The 11,811-nt window shown below is 45.2% G+C and overlaps 1 gene segment (V, D, J or C); it reads left to right on the top strand.

Annotated features, from left to right (window-relative positions):
* The first annotated feature begins 157 nt into the window (after nt 1–157).
* The window catches only part of LOC126036703 (Ig gamma-1 chain C region, membrane-bound form-like), a 75,220-nt gene continuing 63,566 nt past the window's right edge, over nt 158–11,811 (top strand). The window contains 2 exon segments of the C gene segment in view: nt 158–181; nt 2,149–2,266. Coding sequence covers nt 158–181; nt 2,149–2,266 — 142 coding nt within the window.

The following is an 11,811-nucleotide window of genomic DNA, read 5'->3' as shown; positions in this document are numbered from 1 at the left end:
TGCCTGAAATACAGGAATGCTTTGCGTTCTGTGGCCAATATATTTTCAAGAAATATGAGGACTTTTTTCCTTTTACAGTGGTTTTTTTCTCCTAAAAACGAGAATGCTTTTGCTCCTTATGGACATTTCAGCAAATCCAGGGATGCTTTAGCACTCGATGCCCAGTTTTGCAGGAAATCTGGTGGGTTTTTTCCCTTGTAGGCGTATTTTTGGGTGCATTTAGGACGAGCCCAGCCTGCGGTCCCTCGGGCGTGCATCCCCGCGGAGGAGGGGGCTGGGCCGGGGGATTTTGTAGCCCTCTGTGTCACCGTGGGTGCTGGTGGCACTTGTGGTGGTGTTTGTGCTTATCACGGCGGTGCAGGCGGTGACAAAAACGCTGCTGGGGGCTCAGCTCCACTCCTGGAGGTTGGGGGGGGACCCTTTCCCAGGGGACCAGCCCCCCCCCCCCACCCCCTTGTGCCCTCTTCCCCTTTTTGGCCACTTCTGCAGAAAATCTGGGCTTGGTTTTGCCTTTTAATACCATTTTCTACCCATCTAGGCTTACCTTACGCCCTTTATGGCTAGATAATGTTCCAAATATGAGCCTTTTAGTCTCATTTTTGCCTAAAGTGGTGATGCTTTTCTTTTAGGACCATTTTTGCGCTAAACCTGGGCATGTTTTACCCTTTATTGTTGCTTTTTCCTCAAATCTGGGAATGTTTTTCCTTATTTTGTCCGTTTTGCCCCATATTTGGGCACGCTTTGGCTCTTTGGGCTAGTTTTGCCTCAAATCTGGACACGCTTTGGCTCGTCATGCCAGTTTTCACCCAAATCTGGGCACGCTTTGCCTCTTCTGGCCAATTGTGACATAAATTTGGGCATGATTTGGCCCTTTGGCCCATTCTCGATCCAAATCTGTGCACGCTTTTGGTCTTTGAGCCAGTTTCAACCCAAATCTGGGCATAGTTTAGCTCTTTGTGCCACTTTTGACCAAAATCGGGGCATGCTTTGGCCCTTTTTGGCCAGTTTTGACCCAAATCTGGGCATGGTTTGCCTCTTTGAGCCAGTTTTGACCCAAACTGGGGCATTTTTTGCCTCTTAGGTCCAGTTTTGGCTCAAATCTGGGCATGGTTTGGCTCTTTAGGCCACTTTCAACCCAAATCTGGGCACACTTTGGTTCTTTGGGCTAGTTGCAACGCAAATCTGGGCATGTTTTGTCTCTTTGGGCCAATTTTTCACCAAATCTGGGCATGGTTTAGCTGTTCTGGACCTTCTCGACCAAAATCTCGACATGCGTTGGCTCTTTTTGGCCAGTTTTTGACACAAATCTGGGCACGTGTCGGCCCTTTTCGGCCAGTTTTGACCCAAATCTGGGCACGCGTTGGCCCTTTTTGGCCAGTTTTGACCCAAATCTGAGCACGCTTTGGGCTTTTACGCCTAGTTTTACCCCAAATCTGGGAATGGCTTTCCTTTTATGGTCATTTTTACCCCAATCTGGAAACGTTTTGTCATCTAGAGCCAATTTTCACCCAAATGTGGGGTTACTTTTACCCCTTATGGCTAGTTTTGCTGCAAATATTTGGATCCTTTTGCCTCTTTTGGCCATTTTTGCCCCAAACATTCAGATGCTTTTGCCTTTACACCCATTTTTGCCCCAATTATGGGAATTTCTCTGCCTTATGTGGGCATTGCGATCCCAAATACAGGGTATTTTCCTCTTTATCACCATTTTTGCCCCAAATATTTGGTTCCTTTTGCATCTTTTAGCCATTTTTGCCCCAAATACTGGGATTTTTTTGCCTTTATGCCCATTTTTGCCTCAAGTATGATCATTTCTCCACCTTATATGAGCATTGTGATCCCAAATACAGGTTTTTCTCTCTTTCTGTGCACTTTTTCCCAAATATGGTGATGCTTTTTCCTTTTGTGGCTTCTTTTTTCCCTTTCTTCCTCCCTTTTTTGTCCAATTTTTGTGATGACATCCAAATTTCCGTTGTAGGAGTCTACACAACTCACCCAAGGAGGAGGGAAAAAAAAACCCAAAACAACTTTAAGTCTGCAGGATGCACCCAAAAAGGATGAAAAATCCATTTATTATTTAAAAAAAAGTAGTTCTTGGATGCACCTATGGGATAAAAACCCCCCAAATTGATTGGAAATGGATTTTAGTCCCCAAAATCGCCAGGGGAGGAGTTTTTGCACGGCGGGACATGGGTTTTGCTTCACCGTGGCAATGCTGGTGGTATTGACGCGTGGGGCAGCGGAGCCGTCGTCACCGTCTCCTCCGGTAAGTCCTCGTCCTCAACATCTCGCCATGACAAATTTCGGTCTTTTTTGCCCCAAATCTTGGCCGTGGGGGGGCTTAAGGGCGGGAGACCCCCCCCTTTTGGGGGCCAAAACCGGGGCAAAATGGCAGTCAACGGGTCAAAATGTCAGTTTGGGGCCATTTCATGGGGGGAAATGTCCATTTGGAGGTGATTTGAGGTCAAAAAGTCGATTTTGGGGGGATTTTTTAGGGCAGGAGATTGGGCCAGTGGCCATTTGATGGTCAAAAATGGGTCAAAATGTCGATTTTGAGGGTCTTTTTTGGGGGGGGGATTCGCCCTGAGGTGATTTGGTGGCTGAGTTGGGCAAAAAAAGTCAATTTTAGGGCCTTTTCTTAGGGCGGGAATTAATCTATAGGTGATTTAATGGCAGATTTAGGCAAAAAAGTTGATTTTAGGGTCTTTGGGGGGAGGGGATTAATTTGGAGGTGATTTGATGGTCAAAAAATAGGTCATAAAGTCAATTTTTTGGGGGAAAAAAGTCATTGGCAGGTGATTTGATGGCAGAACTGGGCTTAAAAGATGATTTTAGGGGGGGGTTGATGGAAAAAAATAATCTGTAGGCGAGTTGATGCAGAAGTGGGCAAACCCCTCGATTTTTAGGGTCTTTTTTTTGTCTAAAAATATAATCTGGGGGCAATTTGTTGGCAAAAATGGTCAAAAAGCCCTGTATTTTGGCATTTTTAGGGTGTTTTTTTTGGAAATAATGTGAAATTTGGGGTCAAAGAGGCAGGTCTGGGGGCTCAGTCTGTGAATTTGTTGTGCCAGGAGATGGTTTTTTTGGTGTGGAAAATGACATTTCCCTCCAAGGAACGCTATTTAATTGAGGAGGTTTTGGGTAGAGTAGAAACAGCGACTTTTTTTTTTTTTTTCTCCCCTGAATATAGTATTGTAAAGATCAATATTTTTTTTTCTGGGGGAGAAATCGCTTCATTTGGGTCAAATGGGGAGAAAAAAAGGACTTTTAGAGCCAAAATAAGCCAAAAAAAGGATTTTGTGGTTAAGAATGGGGAGGGCTTTGAATTTTTTTAGTGGTTTTTTTTTTATTTTTAAGTGTTTGGTTGTTGGATCTTCTTTAAAAAATAGATATTTAAAAATAGAAATACAGCGATATTTATATATATATAAAATATTATATAAAAATGTAAATTATTAGAAATTACGAATTATAAGTTATTAGTATTTTTATATATTATATTTTTATTATTTATTATATTTTTAATCAGACAGTTTGAATATCAAGGCTTCACGCCGTGCCCTAAAAGTGGCATTTTTTTGGAGAGTTTTTTGGGGGCAAAAAAGTGTAGAAAAATCCGTATTTTTAATTAAACCGCTCAGGGAGACGAGTTCATTAGTTGGAAAAAATTAGCGAGATCTGACCTCAAGCGGTGGGTGAAGATTGAGGCTGAAGGATGTTATTTTTAGGTCATTTCCCTCTTTTTTGAGCCATTGGGGGGTGAATTTTGAGTTAAATCTGCTGCTTAAAGTCCCTGAATTTGGGTCTCTGTCGATCTTCTTGATTTTTGTGGGGTTTATCACAGGTTTTCTTTAAGATGTGGCATTTTGGGGGCTCTCAGGTGAATTTGGGGGGAGGCTTAGTCTTGGCTTAAAAAAAAAATATCTTAATTTTTATAATCTTTTTAGGGCAGTTTTAGGGATTTTTAGCGAAGCCAAACTCCAACCCCATTTTTATGTAGGAAAGGTTTAATTTGACCTTTTTGGGACTGTTTCAGAGGAGTTTGACTTCTTTAGGACCCTCAAAAATTTGTATTAAAATCCTTAAATAGGAGATTTCTTTTTTTAATTCCTTCGTTAATAGGAAAATTATTAATTCAAACAGAAATAGTGATTATTTTTCCCCCAAAATTTGGCTCCTTAATCATTAATTAAGAGAATGTTAAAGTTTAAGTAGGGACTTGAAGTGGGGATTTTTTGTCCTTTTTGGTCCATTATTGTGACTTTTATATATATATTTTCCTCCCCGTTTACCAATAACCGCACAAAATCTCCCCATTAATCTAATTTTTAATTAATTATTGATAATCAGGGTTGCTGGCAGTGCAATTTCTGTTGGTCTTATGCAGTGGGCAGGCTTGGAATGGGCCATTTTGGGTTAAAAAAAGTGAGGTTTGGGGAGGTTGGAGAAAAATAGTGATTTTTTGAGGTGGCTTCTCAGCATCTCAGTTGTTCTCTTATTAAAAAATTAATTCAAAATCAATTGAAAGGTGCCAGAAATTGAGTTTTCAAGAGCAGAGAGGAATTATTTAATAGGGAAAATGCCTTTTATTACATTTATGAATGAACTATAAAAGATAATTAAGTATTTTAGAATGCTGATACGCATATTTAGTCTAAATTGATGCAATAATCTGATTTTTCCCCCCTCCTGCGATGAAAACTCACTTCTTGCAAAAAATGGGGACAGGATTTTATTTTTAAGGGGTTTTTAGGGCAAATTGGGGGTGATTTATGGTGCAGGTTGTGAGGTTTAATGTTATGACTTTTTAAAAATATATGAAATATATATAAATATTAAAATATATTAAATATATATTAGAAAAATATAAAAATATAGAAATATATAATATAGTATATATAAATATATATTTTTATATTTATTTATATATATATATATATATATATAAAAAATTAAGATATTTAAATTCAGGGCTCTAAGTTGCAGTGCAGCTCCAAGAGTTGAATCATTTGCCCGGGGATGGTGATAAATATCACAAAAATCACCTTTTTTGCCCTTTTTTTTTCTCTTTAGAGCAGTACCAAAGGTGAAAAAATATAAAGAAATTAAATTAAAAGTTCTTATTTTGTGAAGGGGGTGTTTACACCTAAAATGGCTGATTTTTTGGCCCGCAGGTGGCAGCTGCGCTTGTTTATTTTTCAGCCCAGAATTGCCCAAAATAGCCTGGGTTTGGTTTCGAAAACAGCAAGAAAGGAGAAGTGGGTTGGTTTTTTTCCTAATTCCCCTTTTTTTATTTTTAATGATTTTTTTGCATGAAAAATGAATCAAACCCAACCAGGCGAAACGGGCCTGAAAAACAGCACCTGTTTGGGCTCAAAAATAACCTGTTTTTGGCAAGTGGTGGGGGTAAACAGCAACTTTGGGTTGAATTCAGGCAGTTTCGGACAAAGTCATTTCCCTGAAAGGGGCTTTATTATTTTAGGGTTTTTTTAAGCTGAGCACTTAACAAGAATTTTGTTGCCGTAGATGATAATAATGAATAGATTTTTTTAAAAATAGCTTTTTTTAGAAAAACAGCTTTTAAAAAAAATAGATTAGAAAAATAGATTTTAAAAAAAGATTTTAAAAAATAGATTTAAAAAAGATTTTAAAAAATAGATTTAAAAAATATTTTTTAAAAATCTCTCTATATTTTAATATATAAAGTATATATATTTAATATAAGATAAGGTAGATATAAAAGTGCATTTTTATATTGCAATATATATTTTAATATCTTATAATATAGAGAGATATTTAATCTCATTTCTTTTCTATGCTCATATTTGATATAAAATATACAGTAGATAGATATATATCTTATTATACGTAATATGTCCTATTATATGTTATATAGATACAATTCTATAGAATATTATGATATATAAGATAGATATCTTTTATATTAGATTAAAGTAGATATATTTATATCAGACATATGATTCACCTAATCTATGAGAGAGAGATATATATAAGATATATTTAATAGCTACCTATTCTATGATATATATTATATATCAGATATATTTCATAGATGTATAGGGGCCTAATCTATGGAGAGAGAGATTAAAGCTCTAGGTATTTTATATATTATATTATATTATATTATTATATTAATTAATCACATAAATAATATGATTTTTTATGTGGCCTTAAAGGTTTAATATAGCTCTATAATATATAACATATATAGAATATCTGATATCTATAATATAATATAATATAAGTAATAATTACCCACCAGGCAATTAATTAAACTCTTGGAGTGGGGCCAGAGACTGACTAGAGGGGTGGGTAATTAATTCAAATAATTAGGTTAATTAATTAGAGCTTGAGGGGTGAGTGACTGCAGAGCTGTGGGCATTAACGGCATTAATTAAGGGCATTGCCTTAATTGGCTTGGTCGTGACTGCAGTCCCAGTGCTGGTACTGGTCCGGTACTGGGACCAGTCCTCTAAAAGCTGCTATGGGGTGCCGGTACTGGTCCGGTACTGGGACCAGTTGGTACTGGTCCAGTAGAAGCAGCTACGGGGCAGTCATGGGGTGCTGGTACTGGTCCAGTACTGGTACCAGTTGGTACTGGTCCAGTAGAAGCAGCTATGGGGCAGCTGTGGGGTGCCGGTACTGGTCCGGTACTGGTACCAGCTGGTACTGGTCCAGTAGAAGCAGCTGGGGGGCAGCCATGGGGTGCTGGTACTGGTCCAGTACTGGTACCAGCTGGTACTGGTCCAGTAGGAGCAGCTGTGGGGCAGCTATGGGGAGCTGGTACTGGTCCGGTACTGGTACCAGTCCTGTAAAAGCAGCTATGGGGTGCCGGTACTGGTCTGGTACTGGTCCTGTAGAGGCGGCTATGGGGTACCAGTACTGGTCCGGTACTGGGACCAGCTGGTACTGGTCCCCTAGAAGCAGCTATGGGGTGCCAGTACTGGTCCGGTACTGGTCCTGTAGAGGCAGCTATGGGGTACCAGTACTGGTCCGGTACTGGTACCAGCTGGTACTGGTCCAGTAGGAGCAGCTGTGGGGCAGTCATGGGGTGCCGGTACTGGTCCGGTACTGGGACCGGCTGGTACTGGTCCCATAGAAGCAGCTATGGGGTGCTGGTACTGGTCCGGTACTGGTACCAGTCCTGTAAAAGCAGCTATGGGGTGCCGGTACTGGTCCGGTACTGGTACCAGTACTGTAAAAGCAGCTATGCGGTGCTGGTACTGGTCCGGTACTGGTACCAGTTGGTACTGGTCCAGTAGAAGCAGCTATGGGGCAGCTGTGGGGTGCTGGTACTGGTCTGGTACTGGTACCAGCTGGTACTGGTCCAGTAGGAGCAGCTGGGGGGCAGCCATGGGGTGCCGGTACTGGTCCGGTACTGGTACCAGTACTGTAAAAGCAGCTATGGGGTGCCGGTACTGGTCCGGTACTGGTACCAGTTGATACTGGTCCTGTGGAAGCAGCTATGGGGCAGCTGTGGGGTGCCGGTACTGGTCCGGTACTGGTACCAGCTGGTACTGGTCCAGTAGGAGCAGCTGTGGGGCAGCTATGGGGAGCTGGTACTGGTCCGGTACTGGTACCAGTCCTGTAAAAGCAGCTATGGGGTGCCGGTACTGGTCTGGTACTGGTCCTGTAGAGGCGGCTATGGGGTACCAGTACTGGTCCGGTACTGGGACCAGCTGGTACTGGTCCCCTAGAAGCAGCTATGGGGTGCCGGTACTGGTCCGGTACTGGTCCTGTAGAGGCAGCTATGGGGTACCAGTACTGGTCCAGTACTGGTACCAGCTGGTACTGGTCCAGTAGGAGCAGCTGTGGGGCAGTCATGGGGTGCCGGTACTGGTCCGGTACTGGGACCGGCTGGTACTGGTCCCATAGAAGCAGCTATGGGGTGCTGGTACTGGTCCGGTACTGGTACCAGTCCTGTAAAAGCAGCTATGGGGTGCTGGTACTGGTCCGGTACTGGGACCAGCTGGTACTGGTCCCATAGAAGCAGCTATGGGGTGCCGGTACTGGTCCGGTACTGGTACCAGTTGGTACTGGTCCAGTAGAAGCAGCTACGGGGCAGTCATGGGGTGCTGGTACTGGTCCAGTACTGGTACCAGTCCTGTAAAAGCAGCTATGTGGTGCCGGTACTGGTCTGGTACTGGTACCAGTTGATACTGGTCCCGTGGAAGCAGCTATGGGGTAGCTGTGGGTGCCGGTACTGGTTCGGTACTGGGACCAGCTGGTACTGGTCCAGTAGAAGCAGCTATGGGGTGCTGGTACTGGTCCGGTACTGGTACCAGTTGGTACTGGTCCCATAGAAGCAGCTATGGTGTGCCGGTACTGGTCCGGTACTGGGACCAGCTGGTACTGGTCCAGTAGAAGCAGCTATGGGGTGCCGGTACTGGTCTGGTACTGGTACCAGCTGGTACTGGTCCAGTAGGAGCAGCTGTGGGGCAGCTATGGGGAGCTGGTACTGGTCCGGTACTGGTACCAGTCCTGTAAAAGCAGCTATGGGGTGCCGGTACTGGTCTGGTACTGGTACGAGTTGGTACTGGTCCAGTAGGAGCAGCTATGGGGCAGTCATGGGATGCCAGTACTGGTCCAGTACTGGTACCAGCTGGTACTGGTCCTGTAGAAGCAGCTATGTGGCTGCCATGGGGTGCTGGTACTGGTCCAGTACTGGTGCCAGCTGGTACTGGTCTGGTACTGGTACCAGTCCTCTAGAGGCAGCTGTGGGGTGCTGGTACTGGTCCGGTACTGGTGCACATCCCGTAGAAGCAGCTATGGTGTGCCGGTACTGGTCCGGTACTGGGACCAGCTGGTACTGGTCCAGTAGAAGCAGCTGTGGGGTGCCGGTACTGGTCCGGTACTGGGACCAGCTGGTACTGGTCCAGTAGAAGCAGCTGTGGGGTGCCAGTACTGGTCTGGTACTGGTACCAGCTGGTACTGGTCCAGTAGGAGCAGCTGTGGGGCAGCTGTGGGGAGCTGGTACTGGTCCGGTACTGGTACCAGTCCTCTAGAGGCAGCTGTGGGGTGCCGGTACTGGTCCGGTAGTGGTACCAGTTGGTACTGGTCCCGTAGAAGCAGCTATGGGGTAGTCGTGGGTGCCAGTACTGGTCCGGTACTGGTACCAGTCCTCTAGAAGCAGCTGTGGGGTGCTGGTACTGGTCCGGTACTGGTGCGCATCCCGTAGAAGCAGCTATGGTGTGCCGGTACTGGTACTGGCCTATACTGGTCCCGTAGCAGCAGCTATGGGGCAGCCGTGGGGTGCCGGTACTGGTCTGGTACTGGTACCAGCTGGTACTTGGTCCGGTACTGGTACCAGTCTCATAGCAGAAGCTGTGCAGTGCTGGTACTGGTACCAGTTGGTACTGGTCTGGTACTGGTCCCGCCAAAGTGGTTCTGAGGCAGCTGTGGGCTGCCAGTACTGGCCCAGTATGGTGCAGCTGGGGGGTCCAGTACTGGTACTGGTCTGGTACTGGTACAGGGCAACTGGTACTGGTCCGCTACTGGTACATACTGCTATGGGGCAACTGGTACTGGTCTGGGGCAGTTGGTACTGGTCCGGTACTGGTATGTACTGGTACAGGGCATCTGGTACTGGTCCAGTACTGGTATGTACTGGTCCAGGGCAACTGGTACTGGTCCGATACTGGTCCCAGTCCTGCAGGAGTGGCTCTGGGACAGCTGTGGGTGCTGGTACTGGTCCGATACTGTTCTGGTACTGGTCCAGTACTGGTCCCAGTCCTGCAGGAGCGGCTGTGGGGTGCTGGTAGTAACCCAGTATGGGGCAACTGGGGGGTCCGGTACTGGTACTGGTACTGGTCCGGTACTGGTCCTGGTCCTACAGAAATGGCTCTGGGGTGGCTGTGGGGTGTGGTACTGGTCCGGTACTGGTCTGGTACTGGTCTGGTACTGGTCTGGTACTGGTCTGGTAGAAGCAGCTGTGGGGCTGTAGGAGGAATTCACCAAAATTCATCAAGATGGGGGTTTTTGCACCAAAATATGGGGATTTTGCACCAAAATCGGGGGGGGTTGTACCAAAATATGGAGGTTTTGCAGCAAAATAGGGGGTTTTGCACCAAAATAGTGGGTTTTGCACCTGCACAGGTGATTTTTGCACCAAAATCGGGGCTTTTCACACCAAAATGGGGGGTTTTGCTCATGCCAAGGCCATTTTTGCACCAAAATTGGGGATTTTTGCACCTGCACAGGTGATTTTTGCTCCAAAATTGGGGCTTTTGGGGCATGCACAGGCTATTTTTCTACCAAAATATCATTTTTTTTGCACATGCACAGGTGAATTTTTGCACCAAAATCGGGTTTTTGCCCATGCGCAGGTGATTTTTGCACCAAAATAGGGGCTCTTTGCACCAAAATGGGGGGTTTTGCTCATGCCAAGGCCATTTTTGCACCAAAATACAATTTTTTGCCCATGCACAGGTGAATTTTTGCACCAAAATCGGTGGTTTTGCACATTCACAGGCCATTTTTGCAGTGAAATTGGGTCTCTTTGCCCAGAAATGGGGCATTTTGCTCATGCACAGGTGAATTTTTTGCACCAAAATTGGGCCTTTTTGCACATGCACAGGCCATTTTTGCACCAAAATACTCTTTTTTGCTCATGCACAGGTGGATTTTGCACCAAAATAGGGGTTCTTTGCCCAGAAATGGGGGATTTTGCTCATGCACAGGCCATTTTTGCACCAAAACACGTTTTTTTGCACATGCACAGGTGAATTTTCGCACCAAAATCGGGAGTTTTGCACCTGAACAGGTGCTTTTTGCACCAAAATTGGGGCTTTTTGGACATGCACAGGTGGATTTTGCACCAAAATTGGGGCTCTTTGCCCAGAAATGGGGCGTTTTGCTCATGCACAGGTGAATTTTTTGCACCAAAATTGGGGCTTTATGCATATGCACAGGCCATTTTTGCACCAAAATACAATTTTTTGCCCATGCACAGGTGGATTTTGCACCAAAATAGGGGTTCTTTGCCCAGAAATGGGGGATTTTGCTCATGCACAGGCCATTTTTGCACCAAAATACTTTTTTTTGCACATGCACAGGTGAATTTTCGCACCAAAATCGGGAGTTTTGCACCTGAACAGGTGCTTTTTGCACCAAAATTGGGGCTTTTTGGACATGCACAGGTGGATTTTGCACCAAAATTGGGGCTCTTTGCCCAGAAATGGGGTGTTTTGCTCATGCACAGGTGAATTTTTGCACCAAAATTGGGCCTTTTTGCACATGCACAGGCCATTTTTGCACCAAAATACAATTTTTTGCCCATGCACAGGTGGATTTTGCACCAAAATAGGGGTTCTTTGCCCAGAAATGGGGGGTTTTGCTCATGCACAGGCCATTTTTGCACCAAAACACGTTTTTTTGCCCATGCACAGGTGAATTTTTGCACCAAAATACAATTTTTTGCCCATGCACAGGCCAATTTTGCCCCCAAATTTGGGCTTCTTGGACACGCACAGTTGAATTTTGCACCAAAATTGGGTTTTTTTTGCCCCTAACTCCTCTTCTTCCTCCGTCCTCCCCCCGCAGAGGGTTCCCGCGCTCCCAACCTCTTCCCGCTGGTTTCCTGCGGGACGCCGGCCACCCAAGACCTCTACTCGGTGGGTTGCGTCGCGGTGGGCTTCCTCCCCGATGACGTCACCTTCGGCTGGAGCACCTACGCCAACGAAAGCGTCACCAAGGGCGTCACCGTCTTCCCGTCCGTCCTCGCCTCCGGCCGTTACACCGCTTCCAGCCGCCTCAGCCTTCCCTTCGCCGACGGCAAAACCCGGCAGCCGT

The sequence above is a fragment of the Accipiter gentilis genome, unplaced genomic scaffold (genome assembly GCF_929443795.1).
Source record: "Accipiter gentilis unplaced genomic scaffold, bAccGen1.1, whole genome shotgun sequence".
Classification (NCBI taxonomy): Eukaryota; Metazoa; Chordata; class Aves; order Accipitriformes; family Accipitridae; genus Astur; species Astur gentilis.
Note: the sequence above shows the minus strand (reverse complement) of the source record. Positions and strands in the feature narration are given on the sequence as shown.